We start from the raw sequence: 24,643 nt of genomic DNA, 5'->3' as shown, positions 1-24,643 counted from the left end.
AACATGCTACAACATCTGAAAATTGTGCTGCTTATGCATTTGAATCTTCTCAGACCTTACAGCTTTGATTTGTGATGTTCACCAGGTACTCTGTGCACTGGTAGTGAACACAATGATGAATTTTACATGGATGAAATGGGAAATGTTAGGACCCGAACTAATAGGTCAGGCGGTATACAGGTATTGCTTTGCTACCATTGAAGTTATAGCCAATAATGTAGTCTTGATTTATTTTCGAAGTATTCTATGAAATTCACAAGTCTTTATTGGGTTGTGGATAGGGTGGGATATCTAATGGCGAAACGATAGTAATGAGGGTTGCCTTTAAGCCCACATCAACCATTACGGTAAGCTGCTTATACTATTTTCAGAGAAACAGTTTTATGTTCTTGTATTTATTATTTTACTCACAGAAACAATTATAATTTAGGTATTGTGCTTCATTATATTTTCTTTTCCTGAATGTAATACTGCAAATGTTTCAATAACTAAGAAACATTCTCAAGAATGGAAATAAAGTAGCAATAAGTACAACTTTTTGTCATTGGGTGCTCATTTCAAAAGTTCTGTCATTACATACACACATGCATCTGTTACCCTTGTTTGAAGTTAGTTTCTGTTTTATTAACTTTAAATAGCTTCCTATTGCTTCAAAATTCTACCCTTTCTAAATTGTTTTCGAGATCCATTGCCTGGAATCCCTAGCTTGAGGAATCTGAGGCTGGGTGTCTGCTCAGGGTGCTTATAATTATGTTCTAAAGATCTTTACATTGAGATTTATGTGATTTCATTTGCTTTTAATATTCATTAATACATTATTGCTTGTGTGATTCATTCCAACTTCTGTAGAAGCTAGATGATAAATTTTAAGGTGACCAAGCAAGATATGCTTTTGTTCTATTCTTTTTTTCATATTTTATTCCTCACGGTACTTGTAGAGTGAAGCTTCTCCATCTAGCTTTAAGATCCCACCAGGCTTGAAAAGAAGGGCAATGGGTTGGTAATCTTGTCTCATTTAAACTTATCTTTGAAACAGCATGACAGTCACAGGTCAGGTCAAATCCAGCTATATGTTGTGAGCAAATGCATGGATTCAGCCAGAAAAAAATTAACAAATAAATAAACAAGTTGACTGTTGTATTCCCCCTAAATATAGTCGAATGCACTCATACACATGGCAAAACACCATCTTGCCAAATTCTAATTTTGAGTAATGATGTGTTTCCCCAGGTTTAAGTCGAAGCTAGGTCAAAGGGAGGGTAGATTGTCCTTTCTACTTGTGAGAAAAAAAAGAGTCAGCTCAGAAAAGAGCTGGTGACTTTCAGATAAAAGCTGAAGGTGTGACAAAGAAGGGTTAGTCATCCATTATTTTGCATGCGAAATTAGATGCTTGGCATTTCACAAACATTGGGTGGAAAGGGACTGAGTGATAAAAAGGCGACGAAGGGATACCTGTTATTTCGTCTCATATGAAATCTGTAATATGAAGAAAAGATGATTCGCTTTTTTCGAAGAAACTGTTTTCTATTCTAGATTTCTTTAAAGTTTCCAAAGTTTCTTCCTAATGGCTTTCCTTAAAATTTTCCTTGAATGGATTTGTAATATACCTCCTCAATACGGAGCTCTTTTGTTTCCCTCAAAAATTAGTTGTTTAATGAATGGGGAACTTGTTTCTTGACCTGCTCTGTTTTGAAGCATCGGAGAGGTGCAGGGGGAGTGTAAATGTGGTCAAGAAGGGATGCTTGTCCTTTCTTCTCCTATGTTTACATTAGGGGGAAGGGAAGTTAGTGAAAGACTACTGGAGGAGGGACGCCCTTCTTTTCTTTGCATATAACATTTTAATTTGAGAAAGAAGGAATAACTATCTCTGCTTCCTGTGAAAATTGTATTTTGAATATTTTACAAAAAGTTTTGTTTCAAAATTCTTTTATTTCAAAAATTTCTTCCTAAGACCATGACTCAATTTGCTAGATATCACCCTAATAAGGAGGTTTTATCTTCTTACAAAAAAATCAGTTGTTTGATGAATGGGAGTGTGCTTACCCACCTGCTCTGTTGTGAACCTCTCAACCTTGCTCGACAACTTCCAATTGGAACAAATCTGCAGCTCTCGTTGACTTTTTGTGTGGAAATTCCTTTGTAATATTATGAATACAAGTATTTCTTCCTGGGCAACTAGTGCCAAGTCTTCCCACTGAATTTAAAATCTGTAAGTTACCAGTTCAGGTACACCAGCACAAAAACTTTTTTTGCACTGGCCCTGTTTTGGGTTCATCTGTACAAAAGCATGTGAAAGTCATAAATTTATACATATTTTAACCGTGTAAAAAGATTTAATATGTCTTTATATATTGGATACATGTTATAAACTAGCATATCTATCTTCACAAAAATCTATCTAAAATACATCGAGAGATACCCTTCTATTCCACTTATATATGACAAATTGATTAAGAAATATACGAATAAATTTTTGTCAATATAGATATGCTAGTGTTTACTTATTTATCATCATTCTACTTTTAATTAATTATTTAAAAAATATTTCAAACAGTGTCTCACGTTATAAAAACAATTTCATTTGAAATTTCAAAATATAAAGACAACCAAATCAAAATTTACAAAAAAATTGACCAATATATTAAAAAAGTCAATATCTTTTCTTTAGAAGATTTTTTTATTTAAAATTTAACTATTTTTGTTTTAACATTTTAACATTCTGGGTCATATTGAAAGATCCCTCGTCAAAATAAAGAAAAACCATGTAAATTTTTTATTTGAAACAACCCAAAATGATAAAGAAGAAAAAACAACTACAATCACATTAGAAAGGGAAAATCATTAAGAGAATAGAAATGTCCCTGTTGATGTGTTTTTCATGCACATACGAACATAGAATAAAATACCCAAAAGTATCTTATCCTCTCTTGATCAAAGTTACTAAAATGTTGAAGATTCGCTTAAGGATCACTTGAGACAACTCCAAGGTTCATAAATGTCGGGTCACGACGTGTGGATAAGCTCGTTGGTTTGATGTGATTATGCTGAAATCACAAGGGGACTTACATTGAATACTTGAATTGCTGGAACTTGGATCATCTGATGTTGTAGTCTTGTGATGCTTTCTTTCCTAAACTAACTTGAGTTTTAAAAAAGGACAAAAGGTAAAGGGTTGAGGAAGTCTATTCTAAGACCTAGACTGTAAAAAGATGAGTGAATGATTAGATGGAATCCTACTGGGCATGGTCTCACCATCAAACTGAACAATTTGATACAAGCTCAGTGCAATCTTCTAAGGGATAATTCAAAGATGTTCCAATCATTACCATCAAACATTGATTACCATTCAAGTTAATGCATAAACAATGGATGTATAACAATTTGAAGTTAAGCTCATATAATGCCTGTTGACCACACAAGGCACACTTACAATCAGCAAGAGGCTAGTGGTATAGACTAAAGGGATTCCACACAAATGCATTCAACAAATTCCTCCATTCAATCTAATTATTCATCATCTAACATGAAGAGCCAACAAGAAACCATGCACTTTGTAAAGAAACAATAGATTCCACCATAACTTTGTTGAAATGTGTAGCTAGTTCGGATCATATTTTAATGTTGCCTTGTGGAAATTAAAATATTATCTTATTGTAATAAAAGCAATTTATGTCTATAGAGCTGGGCCCAAATGTAACGTGTGGCTAAGCAATTTATGTCTATAGGGCTGGGCCCAAATGTAACGTGTGATTAAGCAATTCATGTCTAAGAGGGCTGGGCCCAAAAGGAAACGTGTCACAACTTGCAAGTTATGTAGGCCCCAAAATGGGCACCAAAAGTGCAAATTAGAATATGTAAAATAAAGGGAATTTGATTAAAGACGACTTGTAAAACTTGTACATGAATCTTGTATGTAAACAAGATTCATTCTACACAACACACATCATTATCATCAAGCATCGTCAGCCTTATGCAAGAACAGTCAGCGAATCTGGCATGGTAGAGAGCGATCCATATCTTCATCCTTGAGCGAATTCATTGGACAACTTGCTGGACAAGGTGGTGCTCTATACTTCAGTGATCTCCTTCTACAAGTGGTGTCGATATTTTGCTCTCCCTGAAGACATGCTACAGCTGCATATACTAGGTTCAGTCTGCCCTAGATTGGCACTCAATTAGATAAGTAATCTGATTCATGTAATCTGCTTATGAATAAAGGAACTGATCTGAATCTTTGATGCTGGGGTTTTCCTCCAAGAGGGAGGTTTTCCTAGGGTACTTGTGTCTTGTGTTGTGTGCTTTTATTATTATTTCTGCCTATTTTCAGTTTGTTTATAATTTAAGTAACTAGATTAATATTTGATTGCCTAAAATCAACAAACTTCAATGAAAAGGAAGTTTATTTACAACTTCGGCAACAATTTCTGCCTTCTCCTCCTACTCTACTCTAGCTCTATTCACTATTCCTCTACTACTTACTATTACTATTGGCCTTTACAAATGAAGAGCTCGAGCTTTATATAGAGAGCTCATTACAATGAGTGGTCAGGATTGAATCTCCATCAATGGCCAAGATTTTACAATGAAAACCCTAGTTAGGGTTTGTTACAACAAACTCTTCTTAGCCAATGAAATAATTACAACATTTGGACACATGTCCTCTTTAGAATAGTTGACCAATAGATAGTGGGGGTAGGTACATTGAATTTTGTGCCCCCATGGATGAGCTTGGTTCATTGAATCTAGACGTGTTGATGTGGAACTCTTTGATTTGTGGAACTCTTTGATTTGTGGAGTGATGACTGGGATGATGACTCAACTTGTTTGTAGACTTGATTCATCATCATCAATGAATATTGCAATGTCTCTTGATACTCAACATTAGTCACTTACTCAAAGCTTGATGTGATGATGATGAGAAGCGAACTTTGATTAACTCTTCTGAAACTATCTGTTTCCTTGATCATGTTTGATGTGGACTGTGTGATGACTTTGATTAATCTTCCTTGCTCATGATACACTTGGTGGGATTAGACTCCTCAATGTACTGGCTTTGATTCTTGGATTCCCAAAGGGAATTCAAGATTGTAAAACATTCTTCCATCATGTAAGTTATCTTCCCCTCTGACTAATGCCTTGACTTTGATTTCATCACTCGAGCTTGATCTTGATGTTGTTTGCAGTTCATATCTTCACCCTTTGTTACCTGCAAATTAAACAAAGATAGTGTTAAACACACATGGATAGGTTTCACAAACCTACAATTTGGTATATCCTCGAAATGATGATGAGATGGCGATTCTATCTTTGATTCCCATATCTGATTTGGAAGTGCTCCAAGGTCTGAGTCACATGTTTGGAGATCTCATTCCACCTTTTATATTCAATTGTAGGGTTGAAAAATGCCTTTAAAATCAGAATAATGATCTTCAATTGATTCCATTCTCCTTGTCACCGTGTGTTTGATCAATGAAATGATCAAACCTTTGTCCAAAATTGCCAATATAGATAACTTTGCTCCTCAAACTTGCAATCAGAATCGCAGATTGTGGTTGAACCTGTCCTGCAAAATAGTGATCTCAGGGATAAAGATCTGAATGTTTCTCTCGAAATCAATTTCTTCTGTCTTGCAAATAAGTGTGTGATCAATGAAATGATCAATCACAATCACTGCTTTAAGTGAATTTGCCTCCTTTGGAGATGAATGTTTGCTCAAGGTAATGATCAACTCTTCAATCAAAATTGCTGTTGTAGAAAGAAAATTGTGATTTTCAGAGATGCAGATATGAATATTGAATTGATTTTCACCCTTCTTACAAATGTGCAATGATCAAATTCGCTTTGCTTATGTAGACAAATTCACCCTTGATTGTTGAACCTTCACCTATTGTGACTGAGTTTGTCTTAGTGCTGATTGAAATTTGCCTGATTGCTGATGAATTTGCTTTGATTGCTGATGAATTCGCTTTGATGGTTAGATGATTGTTCTAAACTTCCTTATATAGGCGCTGGAGGTTGAAGGGTGTGTCTTTTCATTTCAAAGTTTCCTAGGCCGACTTTCATTGTCAAAAAAAGAAACTTTTAATTGCACTTTCGACTTTGCATCATTATTAATAATTTTTTAATTCTTTCAACTTTGGCGGATTTTGGAGAGGTCATTGCAACTCTTCATCAAATTGGATTTTAGGGTGGTCATTGCAAGCAAATCGGAAATTAAGGGGGTCATTGCATGCAAAGATCAGTTCGGAAATCAAGGGGGTCATTGCATGCAAAGGTCAATTCAGAAATCAAGGGGGTCAATGCAAGCAAAGGTTCAATTCGGCAATCAAGGGGGTCATTGCATGCAAAGGTCAATTCGGCAATCAAGGGGGTCATTGCAAGCAAAGGTTCAATTTGGAAATCAAGGGGGCCATTTCAAGTTATTATCAAATCGAAATTTTGACACCCCTTTGCAAGTATTGATCTTGTTGACATGCATTGCCACCTTTGCAGCTCCAATACTTAGTCAAATTTATATCTTACCTTCCCATTACACCTCTTGAGCGGCAAATTGGAGTAGCATTGCAAGATTTGCTCTTAGCAGCTATTTGAAAGACCATTGCATGTTGACATCAATTCGGATTTTTGGAGAGTCATTGCAACTCAATATCTAGGTGGCAAATTAGGACCCCATTGCAATTCAACCATCAAGTTGAAATTCTCAATGACCATTGCACCATTTGATCTTAGTAATATTTATCAGCACCTTTGCATCTTCAATATTTGGTCGGATTTTTGAATGAGCTTTGCATCATTGCTTTCTTGGTGCAAATTTAAATGATCATTGCAACTCTTTCCTTGGCGGCAATTTGAGACCTCATTGCAACTTAGCATGCTGGTGGAAATTTGAGAGGTCATTGTAGTTGAAGACCCTTGGTAGTGAAAAGCTTGAGTGGTGAAACTAACTTGCTTTACAGTTTGAGACTTGATCAGCCAAATTAGATAGCTTTACAATACAAACTTGAAATTGTTAAGCTTAACATTTATCAAGATTGATCTTTTGAATAAACTCATGCCTTTGTTAGGTTTCACATCTCGAACCCCTAATGCCCTCTGATTTGCAAATTGACAACCTTCAGCAACATTAACCACCTTGACAAGGTTGACAACACAACCTCAATCCTGACTTGACAAGACATATTCACTCCTCATAGGCAAGAGCTAATAGCTACTAAACTCACCAAACTAAGATGACCTAACCAAACACCTAAGCCTAAGCAAAAAGTGGGGGGTCCCCATTTGCAATGGGGCGATGTTTGAAAATGTCACTACAGTCCCCACTCCTAATTTAATCTTAGAGCTTTGCAAAACTTTAGCAAGGGTAAATATTCAAAATTCTATTGACTGAAGCTACAATTTGCAATGGCAAAAAGATTTGCCTTTTTATATTTGCTATTCTTTAAAAAAGCACTATTTAAAACTAATAAATTGTTTTGATTTAAAAGAGAAACTAACCAAAAACATTTTTTTTTTATATTTAAGATTCTTAAAAAACGAACACTGTTTAAAATTAATTAATAATTTTTCAGTTTTTATGTACATGGGTCCTTGCTTCCAGCCTCCATTGTGATATTAGTATGCCTCTTGACGTGATGAAATATGTATAGCAGCCAAATCTTCAACCTATTATAAATATAAGGTGACTTGCATTAATTTATAAGTACCCAATGTGGTGAACACTTAAAAGGTGCTAAAAGGTAAAGCATGCGTTGTTTATAATAACATGAAGCCAGTAATTATTACTTTTTACAAAAAGTGCAGCTTGTATAACATACTGGCCATCATTATATTATGGCAAGTAATGACACAGAGAATGATTATCAAGATATTTGATATTCACAAAGTGTAATGCCCCTTATGGGGACTTAACTCAATTCACCCTAAAATTCCTAACTAGGGTTTGGAAATGGAGATTTGTCCACTTAGTTTCTTGATTTAGAGCCTACAATCAGATTAGATATCAAAAGATAAACATATAATTAGAACTTTATTCGTCATCCTAATAATCATAAGTACATGTGGATTTGCTTTGAGGCTTTACCCAATGACTCATCCACGCTATGAAGCCCATGGAAGATCATACAAGGCACCTTGAGCCCGTCCATCAAGTTCAGGGGCACAGAGATATTATCCAAAAAATATGCTTATTTCATATCCATAGAAAACAGTAATAGTTCAACCTAATCAGAATATCACATATTATCATTCATACCAATATATTCAGATCAGTATATAGACTGTTGTCTTAATTCGATACTGCTGGAACTGTGATTCTTAGTTTTTATCCCATGCTTATTTTCTTTTTTTTTGATGCCCTTCTTGGATGCTGGGAATGGATACTTATACCTTCTTGATGGGTGGAGAGTTATGTCTTTTCTTTTGCCATCTCTTTACAAAGAGTATCCCTTGGCTACGTGCCTCTTGGCCTTAACTAATCCAGGGGTGATCACACCACTTGGAAATTAATTACCACTTAATGCTCATGCGATCCCTTTGCTATCTCTTTAATTCCTTCAATTTGTGTTCGGATCTCTGCTTGTTTGTTGTAGTAGGTTCTAATCAGATCATGGGTCTGTGACTCATAATAGAAAATCATGAAGTCTTGTTGCTGACATCTTCTCTTATGGTGGGGTCATGACATGGTTAAGTCTTACATAATATAGTCTCATCACAGCTAGCATCGTTTATGCTCTTGGAGTTATCTTCATTTCAGCATTTGGAATGTTGTGATTGTTTCATCCTTATTTATACATTTCTTTACATAACACATTGAATGCAATTGAGTGCGCTGTTCCCTTGTTCTTGTTGGGCCCCATATCAATGGAGTTTGTGTGAATTTCTCATTTGAGTCCCCTTATGTGCTTTTATACCCACCCACAAGACATTTGACTATATGAAGTTTGGTCTCAAAACTTGTGATCCTTCATCTTACTCTCCTTGTCATATTCCATGACCCAATTTATGGTGGAATTGAATCTGATTGAATCTGACAATGTTTCAGAAGATGATAGAAGATTCTTGCAGCATTTTCAAATTCCTTCTGACCCGTCCTCATGAGGCCAAAAACATGTTTGAAGGCCAAGCGATATACAATTTACAATTTAATCTGGATATTCCTATATCTGAAAGTAAGATACATGCTGATGCTCTATACAATTAGCTTATGAACTTTCAATGATGTGAGGGAAATCTTCAACTTCCTGACATCAGTTGACTGCCTAAAGTTCTTTGTCCTATTGAATGAGAGCCTAAATTATCTCCTTCATTGGGAAAGAGCATAAACTCCCTCAACCTTCTTGAAGTCAGGAGAGAGCAAGTCACTTTATGTATGTGGTTTTCCATATTGAGTACTCAAACATTCTCTGTCAAGAAATTTTAAATGCTCCTATGCTGTCAGTTCATTTTCAATTTAGCAAAGGTTACTACCCTTGCCCTTCTGAGAGTTTCCATGTTTTTTAAAAGGTGGTGAACTACCTAATGCCCTGCTCATGAGGAAGATCTCACCCATGTAGATACCTGGAATAGTTTTGTTGAAGCCTTGAAATAAGCCTATTACCTTATAGAAAACTATGATCTAATATATCATGTTCGTCCAACTTTGTCATGGTTGTGACCAATCTGTTGAAGAATAGATTGATACTTTCCATATGTTGGCTTCCAATCTGACTGTGTATAATTTGCATAGTTCAACAGAGTTTCTTGACGGGAGGATGCAGGATCAAGGGCCAAAATTTGGGGATGGTGAGGGGATGGTGGGGGGACAACGGTAGATTGGTGGTTGGAGAGGGGGGCAATGGTGATATATAAATTGAGGTGAACTGAAATCTTCAAGGCAAATTATGCAATATAACATCTTGAGGAGTGCCCCATGAAAGACAAACTAGTTTTTTTCTCAAAGTTAAAGGTTGCAATCAGTATGTAATGGCATGTGCCATATAGCAAGCGACCCGGTGGCATCCTGGTGGAGGTGGCAGGTGGTGGTGCTGTGCGGGGACATTTCCCCAAGTCTTGGAAACATCCCCGTACAGGGGGACACGGGTCTTTTTGGGTGGGACACATCCCCATGGAACAATGATAATTTGAGAATTGAGTGACCTATAATCTTGAATTATAGGTTACGCTCAAGACCATACATTTAAATCATTATGAATTTCCTGTCTTTTTTTAGCTATTTCAGGCTGAGTACATTTTGTAGGGGGTAATCAAACTTTGGTGCATGAATCATATTCCCTTGCTTTTGATGTTTGTTTAGAGAATCAAGATAAAACCTTGCACCTGTCATATTGTATTTATATTTTCTTTCAATTGTTGCATATAATACAATTTTACATAGCTACCAGGGGATGGGGATTGGTACTAGTATGGGAGATGGGGACAGGTATGTAAGCCTCTTTCAAAAAAAGTTGTATATATATATATAAGAGAGAGAGATTAAAGAAAATACCAACAATGTGAATAAAAAATTAAAATGTCAAGGTATTGAATATATGTCAACAGAAATAAAGATTAATTATATTGATATTTAATTTTTATTGTCTGATATAAAAAAATGATTTAAACCGTAATAACCGAGAGATGGTAGATAGTGACAAGGAGGGGAATGCCTTTAGTTTTAAAATATGGTATGAGGTTTCTCAAAAATGACTATATTTTCAATTAAATGATGAATAGCAATGTATGTACCATCTTAAGCCTTATTATTGTTTCTCTTTGTGCTATATACCTCTTTGAGATTTGATAGGAAAATTTTCAAGTACAAAAAAACTTGTAATTTTTTATACAAAATAAAGAAAATTATGTCTGTTAACGTATTTCTTTAGTTCTTTTAGCTTTTGCTAACTAGTATCAACATGTAGGAAAACCCAGTATAATTTATATGGTGTATTTGAGAAAGCTCTATAGGAAATTTCTTAAAGGGATATGTGTAGGAGATTCATACTGGTGCAAAGAAACTTATTATAAAGTCTCCTAACATCTATAGACATCCAAGATGGGGAAATGCTTCCAATAACAAGTCTCCCAATGTTTGCAAACTATAATTTTAAGGACACTACAAAGCATAATACACGAGTTGAGAATGAAAAAAGAATAAATTATTTTTACTTGATCGATTCGTTATATTCAACTGTTAGAACTTATGTTTGAGAAAGTGAAGTTGAGGATGTTTAATCCCTAAAAAATGACTCATTTTTTTTGTTTTAATACATTACAGAAGAAGCAAATGACTGTCACCAGAGGTAGGGAGGAGACTGAACTTCAAGCACGTGGTCGTCATGATCCATGTGTAGTACCTAGAGGTGCATCTCCTTTCTCAAATTATATACATTTGATTAATGGTTTTATTGAATCTAGTTGGAAGTAGTTCCATCTCAAAGAAAAAATTAGTTTTATGGAATATATATTCTTGACTTTAAATAGAATTGTAGAGTGGAAATTGAATCAGTACTGTGGAAGTATTTTTCACACACATGCAACATTCGAAATTCCTACAAATATTCTTCTGTCATTTTTTAAATAGATTTTTTGAAGTCTTTCATTGATTGGATATGCAGCTGTGCCCATGGTTGAGGCTATGGTGGCTTTGGTGTTAGCCGATCAGTTGATGCAGCAGTATGCACAGTGTGAGTTGTTTCCCCTTAATAGTTCACTCCAAACACCACTGGACGTGCAGCACGAGACACCATTAGAGATGGCCATTTAGAATGGAGAAATGACATTGGATGTCACATCTTAATTTTTGGATCTGATATGTTATATTCTGAGAACAGAAATTAATGGAAGATTGTTTGGTTGGAGTTGATATTATTTAACCACCAAGTTGAAGTATTTGTATTTGTATCTATACAAGGAAACTTAAAACATCAACTCTTTTTCTTTTCTTATCATTCGGGCATTCAATGCATGCTATATAACAAGAGATGGTTTTCTTGTATGGAAGGGTACTTTGGAAATAAACTGGAAGCGGCTGCTAAGATAGAACATGATGCCTGTGCACATTATGGCACACATTTGTATATTTAAGTTCAAAAAAATAATTTAATGAGCAATTTACAGTTCCAGAGGCTGCCAAAGCAAGGATATGAGGCTGGTTTCTGTATAATGGGTATGCTGTTTAACATTGACTTGTATAATTGATGTTTTTTGTTCACATCTTCTGCAAATCTGTGGCAAATTAGCTCCCACACTTGGTTTGTGTCCTCATATTTCTGGTATTCCGGGTTCTATCATATCCTTTGGGTTAATGTGTATGGTAATACAACTGGCCTTCCCAATCACTGGATTTGGAGCTTGTTTCATAATACAGGAACCATCATGCATAAACAATGTAAAGACAAGATAGCTAGGAGTTTAATCTCGTGTTTTGATATCTGAAATTATCTATGACTATAACCTTCTAAGATAGTACATTTTTTTGGTTAATCTAATTATTATTATTTTTTTAAAATTTTCTTTTTGATATTGCTGAATTTCTACATTACCAACTTATAATGTGTTCTCTCATTTGTATTAAATCTTGGGTTTCGAGAAGAAATTTTGATATTTTTTGTTCCCTATTCCTCACATCTACAAGGTTGATTTCATCTAGAGAAGGGAGTTTGTTTGGGATGCTGAACTTTTTGCTGGTTAATTCGTCTTCCATTGTGATGGTGCAGTTGTGAGTGGGGAGTAATCTTTGATGAACGATAGTAAGACTAATTATAAAAGGTTATACCAACAGATGTATGGCTAGAGATCTCATGGCCAAGAGCTACTTTCTGCTTACTTCCGATATGAGGCTGCTCATGGAACCTTATGTTTGTAATAGTTATTCTTGCCTCTGCAGCTACCATTTGCTGTTGTAGCTGTCTATTTATCAATTACGTAGCTTTCTTGAGACTGTTTAATCTTTAGTCTTGTCTTTGCAGCTGCATTTTACTGCTGTAGTTGTGTCTTTAATTCTGATGGTGCTCAATATCTTGTAAATTTTCATCGTTGCAGCTATATTTTGCTGTTGTAGCTAGCTGCAATTTTAGTTCCTGCAGCTATATTTGATGGTGCTATGTATTCTGAAATTATTTGTTGCTTTCTTTAATTTGAGAAAAAAAAAGGCTGATTTCATCTGCTAAAATACAGAATGTATATTGGCAAGTTGTTATCAGTGTTAGTAATTACGTAAGTTCTCCATCGCTAAAAGCAATTAGATCTATCTATCCTTGTAACAAAGATGAAAATAATTGTAATTTTAAAATTGAATCGAAGTGATGATTAAAATGCTATCCTTTTAACAAAGATAAAATAATTGTAATTTTAAAATTTATTCGAAGTCCTGATTAAAATTTTACATTTTGGACATAGGCTAACCATTTGCAATCTGAATTGTTGGGAGCATGCGAAAGTAGTGGCTAACCTCACTATAAACTTTTTGGAAGGGCAATAGTTTATACTACAGAAAAGCCACTCTTATCTTGAATTCAGAATGGTAGATGACTGCAACAAGTTATTATACTCGGTTGAGGAAGCTTTAGCAAGGTCAAAACGGTATAACTTTCGTGATTAGATAGTAACTAAAGATGGTTGTGATTTCTGGCAGGTAACATATGAAGATCAGAAACTATTCCTTATCAATTGCTACCTACCTTGAGCCAGATAAGAATTTTTCATATTCAAATAAGTTGTAATAGGTTTCTAAATGTAGGGTGTTCTCGATTGTCAAAGGGTTAAGTTTAACCTTTGTGCTAATAACAAAGGATTAGAGGAAGATGAAGAGGAAGAGGAAGAAGCTCTATAGATCAGCCTATGGGTTATGAAGTTCTAGGCAAAGAACACTTAGTTTACAACTTAAAGAAAGCTTTTTTTGGGTTGAAGCAAGCTTCTCATGCTTGGTATGCTAGGATTGAGAATTATTTCATGAAGAAGGGATTCAATAGAAGCCATTCATAGCCCATCTTATATGTTCAATGTATTGGTAATGATATTCTCATTATTTGACTTTATGTTGATCTTATTTTGTATAGGTGTTGTGACCTTTTCACACATCGCCCCATTGCAAACGGGGACCCCCCCTCTTTTCTTGCTTCTCGCGTTGGTTAGTTTAGGGTTTTGGCAACATAGTGGGCAGTTTTGAGTTTCTCGTGCACGAGTCTCGGAGTTTTGATCATGCCTATTGTCGTTTAGGGTTTTTTGAAGTTATAGGATCAAACACGTAAAGTTGAGATTTTAAATGATCTTAATTTTGTCGAAGTGTAAACCTTTTGAGGGTTAACGTGTTTTTGAACGTCCACGTCGGTGATTCTAAAGTGCTAAGGTGTTTTAGGACTTTTGGAGTTGTTTTCTCGCTCCTAGGAAGTTATTCAAGTTGATTTCGCACTTTATTCCGATAGGTTTTCTTATTTTTTGCTCAAATGTTTGGTAAATTTGCCTAAGTCCATATGAGTTTTATTAAATTTTGAAGTTTCCTAGTGATTTTGAGTGGAAAAATCATCATTTTCTGGATGAAAATCTATATTCTAAGGGTTAAAAGGTCAAAATTCCACACTAGAGGTGTTTCCCCCCTCATTCCTGACTACATATGATTTTCCCCCACTCAAAATCTAGATTGGACATGGATTTCCTTTGAAATCTAGACTTGCTCCATGTTTCCACCATTGAGAATCCATACTAGGGTTGATTTCCCCCCGGATGCTTTAATTTTGACTAAGTTGGGATTTTATCTTGACTACCTTCATTTTTCCATTGGGAGTATGGATAAGGTTGTGGATGAAGTTTGTGATGATTCCATACCTGGATTGATTTTCTACTAGGACCTTTTGTGACAAGATTTTGAGGATTTTTGTGCGGATATTCATTCCAAACCCTAGGCGATTTTCCATTGAAAGTTATTTTGATGATTTTGTGTTCGGATGAATGTCCAGACTAGGATTGATTTTCCCCCAGAGGCATTTTTGTGTTAGATGATGAAGTTGTAATTGGAATTTTCATTCCAAACTCGGATCGATTTTCCCCTGGACCCATTTCTGCGCAAGTTGATGAATTTTGATAGGGATTTTTATCCCTACTGGGATCGATTTTCCCTTAAGGGGATAATTTTGACGATTTTTTAATGATTTTAATGAGATTTTTTATCCCTACTTAAATCGATTTTCCCCAATTGGCCATTTTAATTTAAATTTTGAAATATTTTAATAAATGAGTCATTTAATTGTTTTTGATGAAAAGCAACGATTATTTAAAAATAAAAAAAATTAATAAATGATTTGCAATAAGCATTTAATGATTTTTACCTTCTAGAAGCAAATCGATTTTTGCCAGGCAAGTATAATAACAATTTTTTTTTTATCCCACATTGCTTGTGTGGTGAAAGTTGATGGTGAAAAGGAGAGCTCCTAGCATTAATTTATTATTATATTTGCAAAGGGCAATTTTTCCTCGAGTTGGTGATTTTTGGTGAAGTGTCCAAGTGACACATTGGGTTGAAGATTAATTTTGTTGTTATTTTTCCCTCATAGCTAGCCCACCGTGATTTCTATTGGCAGCCATTGGAGAGTGAAGCTGCAGATTTTCAGATTTCGATTTTCCTAAGGGAGGTGGCGATTTTTGGGAAGAAGGCGATTTTCATGTTTTAGAGGTTTTACCTCCATTTTGACGATTTCCTTCCCTTGGGTGATGCCGCCATTGTTGCAAGCTTGCTGATATTTTTAGACCTACATTGTGTTTCCAACTCATTTGTGCCTTAGGCGATTTTGTCTAAAGGGCAGACTGGAGTTATTTTTAGTCAATTTTCAAACCATTTGAAGGCTGTTGTAGGTCTGAAAAACTCCATTGTAGGCGGCTGTCCTCAGAAATTTTTTCCAGCCACCTACCCACTTAGGCAATTTTACTTGGAGCTCATTCCTTTGTCTTTTTTTGATCATTTCTAGGGATTTTTACCACTTTGCAAGGTGTTGGTAAGTTTGAAGCAATCCATTTTCAGACTTGTCCTCAGAAAATTTTACTTTTACCAGCCATACCTACATTCTTGGATATGATTGCTTTCATCATTGAGGTTGATTTTCATAAAGTTTGTACACATTTGGGGTGATTGCAACATGTTTTACAGATTAATTTGTGAAGTTGCAGGTTGTCTTCAGATTTGCTGGTAGCCATTGTTGACTTCGGGAGGTGTTTTCAGACTTGGTTTTGTGTGAAAACACAACCTTTCACACCTCTTCCTTAGTCAATGTTGATCTGGTATACTCCTCTGCACTCTAATTTGAGCATAGTTCCTAAGTATAAGGAGGTGTTTCTAGACTTTGGTGACTTTGGTCTGAAAACTATTGATTTTAATGAATTTGACAAGGGTTTCATGCCATAACCTTGTCACATTTTGTATTCAATTGTTGAAATTGATCAAGAGTGTGGATTATTTTCTCGATTTCCATACCAAAATTAGTCTAAATCATTAAGAAATTAGGAATTTTGTCAAGAATATTATATTTTTCTAAGTTCTAACTTTTAGCTTCGTACATGTGTGATGTCGAAGTCCATACTCAAGGAAAGGAGAGAACAACAGAAGATACTTGAGACTGGATTCTATCCAGAATCCAAGATGTCATCTAGATGGAAGGAGATCACACACACAAACACGCATTTCCTAAACATGAACCAGATGTGACTGCGTATGTTCAGAATTGGAAGCCAAATTCCTTCCCCAGCGTATGTGAACATTATGAAGAGTGGCATTTATCAGGCCACTGGATTTCCCCAATTCATATAGTGCAGTGAGCTCATCCTAGAGTATGCACGATGTTATGATCCTCGCTCCTGAATAATCAAGACTCTAAAGGGTGTCGTCATTGCCTACCTTGCTGAGGATGTGATTGCCGAGGTGTTTGGAATTCCACATGAAGTAGACATGAAGGATATAACTAAGGATGAAAATGAAGACCGATACAAGAAGAAGATGGATGCGTGCAAAATTGTAGTAAACAAGGAGTGGATGGTCGAGCCTACGACTCATCATTCCAAGGCTCCCAAGACATTCATGTGCACAAACTTCAAAGAGGAATATAGTGATTTAGTATTCTTGTTTAACCGAGTGATAGGGATGCCGCAAGGTGCAATATACGATGGATGAATGTTCTATTTCATCTAGGATTGTCTAAAAGGAACATTGATAAATTGGTCTAGAATCATAAGTGCCAATCTGGACTTTCAACTAAGGAATGTGGAGCGGTCCAAGTCATTCGCCATGACTTCCTATTTGGTGTACCTGCTTGCATGATTTGTTACATACAAAGGATTAATATGCAGAGGTGAAGTCGGGAATGGACAAGGGCAATTCATGTGTTATGAATGCTATCCACAACTGAACATGTATAGAATTGAAGATTATAAGAGAGTGAATGATGTATTCACAATGTACATCACACTGATTCTGCAAGGTGGAGTCCACAGGAGGTTGTCCAAGGAGGCAACAAAGCTGATAGAGAAATATGGATCGTGGTATATACAGTTTCCCACTTTCACATACCTTAGGATTTATGAATTCCAATCCGAACCCTATAGGCTTCCTAGGTATCCTTCTGACAGAGTGATCTTGTTGGAAGTGGTGAGATAGCTTCTGGAGTTTGATTCTATCCAGAAAGAAAAGCACAGGACAAGCATGGCGTTCCCTATTTTAGTTGGGAATACATTGGAGGTTTGCCAGTCCACCTTAGTAGCCAACACATCAAGTGAGGAACTTGCATTCTATCGATTTACAACATATAAGAGAAGAGAAAGATTTGATCTAGATAAGAAAGTTGGAAGGATTCAGGGAGAAAAGTTCATCCACAAATTAGACATAGAAGATTATTGGGCCAACTTGATGGAAGAGCAGGCAATGAAGAGAAGAATGTGGTCCAAAATGTTGGTAGATTTCATGAGGAAGTGTGTACTTTTCCGCATTCTTGACCAAGTGTTAGATGATAGGGATCATACGCATCCACAATATGAAAATGAAATGAAGAAGGTGATTCTATTGCCTAGTTGGTCATAGTCAAAAGAAATAGATTTGAATGTGTTGATGAGAGAGGTCTTGAGTTTCTCCCAAGCATGGGTGGATATTCATATGAATAAGTTAGTTGATATGGGCGTCACCTTCACTTATGAAAAGATGAAACATGAGTAATCCGTTTCTGAAGATGATCAGAGGACTATTAGTGATTTCAAGATTCATGCGGATGAGGAAAGTCTAGCTCCCAAGAGAAGGAAGAACATACCAGGAGAAGTCAAGGCTAGAGGGAAGAAGATTGAGGAGGTCAAGAAGAAGAAACAAAAGACTACCATTCCTTCACCACCTCTCAGTGTCTCATCAATTAAGGAAGTTGAAATGCCAGAACAAAACAAAGGGACTGAGCAATGTTCCAACACAGTGATACTACCAAAGAATATTCAGGATTTACATGCCACAACGACATCTGCTCCACCTAATGAGGATGATGATTAGTCGGGATCCCCTACTATCTTTTGGAAGTTAGTTTGGGAAATAATGTATATGATTTGACCGGGAACAATCTTGATGATGATGATGATGATGTTATCTTGGCATTGAGAGAGCTTGATCGAGATATGTGTCTCGATAATAGTATGGAGATGGCCGGTATTCCTGATTGGCTGATGAAGAGTATGGAGAAAAGTAAGAAAATGATAGAGGTTAGCCTATTGATGACATTGATGACTACTTAGCTAGGAGCAATAAGGAGCCAAAGCCTAAGAGAGCTGAGATTTCGTCACACATAGCTAGAGATGAGACAAGAATGCAGATTGCACAGGTGGCTATTCCTATTGCAGGTGTGATGACGAACATTGCTACTCCCATGGATTTCCAGACTACTTCAGTTGCCCTTGGCCATACTACAAGAGAGCAAGAATTTTAGGAGGTTGGTGATAACCTTAGGGCAATCAGTGCGAGATTGGATAGATAAATTGAAGAAAAGGAGAAGTACAAAGAAGAGAATATTAGACTTAGAAAGTACATTGCAGGGATAAGGCACCAGAATCCAACCCTTATTTCCCCTATCACAGTTGATTGTGGACTACATTCATATTATGAGGCAACAAGAGATACACTCTCGGAGGTGGAGAGATGGATTGATAATACAAAGAGACAGGCGGATGATTTCCTTAGTCAGTTTGTCTAGGCATTTGATAGGACAACATGACTCATATTCAAAATACAATATTTGGGAGGAGTTTGGGAAGAATTAAGACCTATCCAGGAGAAGACTATTCCACCCCTCAGAGCTTTGAAGAAGATTCCTCAATCCACATTGATCAGAGAGAATCTTGTTCACAGTGGAGATAGATATAATTTCCATGGCTGGTATTGTTTATTGGCCATGAAGAAATTGACTTATGAGGGCGCCCAACTGAGTTGTACAGAAATGGAAGGATCAATTTATGATATTCAGTTGAAGATCCTTGCCTCAATTGAGGAGTTATTGCGTGTTGATGTTAGTGAGGCCAGTGGTTTACACTTCACAGAATCAAGAGACAAGATGAAACTTATGCATTTTTGTCAGTTGGATTCTTTGAAGAAGAGTTAGATAGATGATTTGGTCTCTTTGTTGATTCATGTTCATAGTTCGTAGAAGCTCATGCCAGATTGGAAGAACACTTTGGATGCTTGCTTGGATGCATTGGACGTGATTGATTTACAACATGATACCTTACCCAACATTTCCATGGAGGAATTAGATTCTGTATTGGCTAGATTCTTGGAGCATGCTAGGAGAGAGAGAGAGAGAGATGCAGGTAGGAATCTTCTAGAAGATTCCCTATTTGATGACTAGGTATCTTTCTATTGGGCCATATGTTGGTGGCACCATTTTTGATGTAAACCCTAATTAGGTCAATTCTAGGGTTTTGTTGGCATGATCTTGGCCCTTGATTTAGTTTTAATCTTGGCCATCCATTTTGTATGAGACTATATATACCTCATTGTCTCTCATTTGTAAGGGAGAGTTTTTGTAGAATTGTTGGTATATGCTACAACTATTTGAATATAAATCATTGTTCGACTTGATGGTGATTTTGTGTTTCAAATGTTTTTTTGCATTCATGGTTCTCAATTCCTCCAAGTTAGATTAGAATTTTAGATTAAAATTTGTTTTCAAGTTTGTTAGATTGAGTGAAAGATTTGTTGAGTATATTTGTGTGGAATCCTTAATCCATACCACTAGCTCATTGCTGTTGGTAAGTGTGCCTTGTGTGGTCAACTTGAAATTTCAGTAAGCTTAACTTCAATTTCTATATGTCCATTGATATGCATCAACTTGGATGGTCTCAATGTTTGATGGTAGTAATTTGAAAATCTATAAGTATACCTTAGATGATTGCACTAAGCTCGTGTCAAAATCTATTCAACTTGATGGTGAGACCCTGCCTACTTTGATTCCACTTAATTTATTCATCATTTCTTACATTTGTAGGCTTAGAATAGATATGCTGAACCCTATTCCTTTTGCCATTTTTTTTAGTAAGTCTTAAGCCCAGAACTACATTGCCATATCCTAAGTTATTAGCACACCCATCCTGCATATTCATGATCAATGAAGTTAATTCAAACATTTGTGTAAGTCTCCAAGTGAACACAACAATTCACATCAACTGTTGAGTTACCCACTCGTCAAGACCTGACATGAAACCTTGGAATCATTTTAGTTGATCTTAGCCCTAACATCTGAGGTGATTTTGTTCAAGAGGGTAAATTACTTTGGTATTTTATTTTGAAATGTTATGTGCATAAAACACACATCAACAATAGGTAACAACAAAACTCTCATGGAGAAATTCTAGGCAAAAACAAAACAAGAATTTGAAATGTCAGATCTAAGACTCGTGCATTATTTTCTTGGTTGGAGATATAACAAATATTAGGAAGGTATATTTGTTTCTCAAACTAACTAAATGCTTCTATTTATTTCTTAAACTAGTACATATTTGATTTATTGAAGAAGTTTAGAATGATGACATGCAAAGCAATTGCAACCCCTTGTTTCTCAAACTTGGTGAGAAATTAAGCAAGGATATAGAAGTTTGGTTGGGAATCTCATGTACCTCAGAAGCACTAGACTTGATATTATGTATGTTGTGACCCTCATCTCTTGGTTCATACATGATTCACATGAATCTCATTGGCAAGGTGTTAAAAGAATCTGAAGGTATATGAGTGGTACACAAAACTTTGGCATTCATTATTCCCCTACTAATAAGTTTGATCTAACTGGTTACATAGATTCTTATTGGGTTGGTTCAATGGATGATATAAAATACATTTGGTTACATATCATCGTTTGGTTTTGAAGATGTTTCTTGGATTGTTAAAAAAATGCAATAATGGTTTGCTCTTTAGCAAATGCAGTTATTGCAACAACATTAGCAAGTTCTCAAGTAGTCTCGATTAAATATATATTGGAGGATCTACATTTAGGTCATTAACATCCAACAACTATATATTGTGATAATTGTAGCACTATTACCATAACCAAGAATCTTGTGTGTTGTGTGAGGATGAAACACAGAGAGATCCAACATCATGACCTTCATGAATTGGTTCAAGATGAATAGGTGGAATTGCAATTTTGTCCATGTCTATTGATATCTCCATTGATGGTATGATGAAAGAATAAGTATCCAGTAGAATATTGAGAGGGGGGTGGGGGTGAATCAGTATACTGAAAAACTGATACAAAGCTCCCAAACTCAAATTCAACCACACAAAGTAAACTTATCACAATCAAGATCAATATTCATAAGCATACTTGACATTAACCGGTTTGACTGTTATGACACCTTAATAGTAAACAACTTCAATCTTTGTAAACATCAACAATGCTTAATCATATCTCAACATATTCATCTCTCAATGCTTCCAATTATCATGCCTTATCATAAGTTAATGAAATCAACAAATAAGATCATAACCACAAAAACATTCACCACTTGACACAAATGTTTATACGTGGAAAACCCAAATAGGTGAAAACCACGGTGAGATGAGACTCACAAGCATAGCTATCTGAACTCTTTTGAAGTTAGCCCTATTAGGAGCCAAGCTTGTTAAAGATTTACAATAAGTCCTGTTAAGAACTAATTCCGGTTAGGAATCACCCAGTTAAGGGATTTACAAATATGCCTTGATGAAAAGCACAATACCCTGTTAGGAGTAACCTCACTGGAGGATTTAAGAATCCATGCTAATGGACCACCTTGTTAGAGGATTTAATAAGTAACCAATCTTATTAGAGCTTACCTGGTTAAGGGGTTTTACTTCTACTATAATTGTTAGAAAACAACAGGTTTTCTTGATCTGTCTGAATAGCACTACATTTGCTTGATCAAATCCTTTTAAGATTCAATCTGCCTTTACTCAAAGTGCAGATCCATTCATTGGTTAGGCAACTGCACACTCAACAAGTTTCTGCTAATCTTTCCAACTTTTCCAACACTTAACAAAACAATATCATCGACCTTAAATACAAATCAATTAGGTCGGTAACACAACAACAAAAACCTAATTCTCATCATCGAGATTACAAACAAGTTGGTACAATCTTGACCATTAGAAATCATAACAATCTCTTTACATTCTTCAAGAAAATTCCAACCGCTCCATGATCACCGCTTCATCAAACTTTGTAACTCATCATGCGCTATGCATTAGATGCAATCCACTTTTCTCCTTCCCTAGACATCAAACAAACGCACCAAAACAATCTGAACTTATCCTCATACAATGATCACATGTGTCTCCATCATTACCGCTCATCGGATAATAAACCAACAAACTTGATCGGTTAGGGTTTAACAACTGATAGGGTTTAGCGGTTACATTGCATAAAAATGTTTAACCATTTTCACCGGTTCAACTCACAAACTTAACATACTGGTTTACAACATCTTCCACAAAGCTCTTCCAATCGATTATTAGCCAATATCAAAAACAACAATATCAACAATAACATAAATACCATTACCGGTTCAATTGACATCAATGACAACATATCATTAATGCAATCTATATGAAAATGCCAACAATATCCCCCTTTGGCATTGATGGCAATACAAATATCAACGCCTCTGATTGCTGCTAAGATTGGTGAATAGGAATCCTGGTTTACATTACCAAATATTCACCTTGCTCTATCTGTCTTCAGCCTACTACTGGTTTCCTGAATCAGACACATAATTCTTCTCCTCAATCACATAATTCTTCTCCCCCTTTGACAACAATGCCAAATTGAAAGTAAAAACATGTAATTCTTCTCTCACTGTGCATCAACAACATACTGCAACTTGATGCTCCCCTTGTGGAATATATCTACTTCTTCATCAATCCATGTAAGATTCTACAAGTAATTTAGGGACTGATGCAATCAACATCATGCTCAACTAACTTCATGAAGAGGGACAACCCCCAATTGACTTCTAAGATACTCAAAAGTGGTCTTAGGCAGAGGTTTGGTAAAGATATCTGCAAGCTACTCCTTGGTAGAAACATGCTCCAAGATAACATCTTTACACTGAATTTTTTCCCTCAAGAAGTGATACTTCAATTCAATGTGCTTAGTCCTTGCGTGCAAAACAATATTTTTAGAGATATTTATTGCACTTGTATTATCACACATAATCTTTATAGGTTCTGAGATTTTCATCTTAAAACCTTCCAAAATGTGCCTCATCTAGATAGCTTGTGTGCAATTCATATAAGCTGCTACATACTCAAGCTTCAACAATAGATTGTGAAGTACAACTCTGCTTTTTACTACTCCGTGAAACCAACCTTCCTCTTAGAAAGAATGCTCCACCGATAATACTCTTCCGGTCATCAATATTTATTGCCCAATTAGCATTTGTGTATGCCTTCAAATCAAAATTTCCACCATATGGATACCATAACCCATAGACAATAGTACCTTTCAGATATCTAAAAATTCTTTTGGTTGCCATCAGATGTGCTTCCTTTGTATTCTTCTGAAATCTAGTAGCTATACCAACTGCATGAGCAATATCCGGTTGACTGTGAATATCATAGTGTAATTTTTCAATCATTGACGTGTATTCCTTTTCATCTACAGACTTAGATGCATCTTCCTTGGACAACTTACAACCTATAACCATTGAGGTTCCAACTAGTTTATAGTCACTCATACCAAAGTCTTCAAAACCTCTTTCACATACTTAGATTAAGTAATGAAAATACCATTCTTCATTTGCTGTATCTGCAAGCCTATGAATTTTTTTATTTCCCCTACTAATGACATCTCAAACTCATTCTTCATTTTATCTACAAAACAATTACTCATGTCATCATTACCTCCAAATATAATGTCATCAACAAATACTTCATTGACCAGTATTTCATCTCCTTCAAACTTGAGATAAATGTTGCTATCATCATTGGTTCTAGCAAAGCCTATCTTCATCAGATGTGTATGAAGTCATTCATACCATGCTCTGGGTGCTTGCTTTAATCCATACAAAGCTTTATGCAATTTGCATACCATGTCTTCCTTATCTATCAATGCATAACCATCGGGCTGCTCTATATAAACCTCTTCTTCCAATATCCCATTAAAAAATGCAGACTTAACATCCATTTGGT

The 24,643-nt window shown here is 35.8% G+C and overlaps 1 protein-coding gene across 1 annotated transcript in view; it reads left to right on the top strand.

Annotated features, from left to right (window-relative positions):
* LOC131046646 (chorismate synthase 1, chloroplastic) overlaps positions 1-12,096 on the top strand; it is a 33,219-nt gene extending 21,123 nt beyond the window's left edge. Inside the window, exons 10-13 of the mRNA XM_057980434.2 lie at positions 86-180; positions 282-347; positions 11,252-11,336; positions 11,592-12,096. Coding sequence (XP_057836417.1) covers positions 86-180; positions 282-347; positions 11,252-11,336; positions 11,592-11,740 — 395 coding nt within the window. The 3' untranslated portion in view covers positions 11,741-12,096. The remainder of the gene's footprint in view (positions 1-85; positions 181-281; positions 348-11,251; positions 11,337-11,591) is intronic.
* The last annotated feature ends 12,547 nt before the right edge of the window (positions 12,097-24,643 follow it).

This window comes from Cryptomeria japonica, chromosome 11 (assembly GCF_030272615.1).
Source record: "Cryptomeria japonica chromosome 11, Sugi_1.0, whole genome shotgun sequence".
Lineage (NCBI taxonomy): Eukaryota > Viridiplantae > Streptophyta > Pinopsida > Cupressales > Cupressaceae > Cryptomeria > Cryptomeria japonica.
Note: the sequence above shows the minus strand (reverse complement) of the source record. Positions and strands in the feature narration are given on the sequence as shown.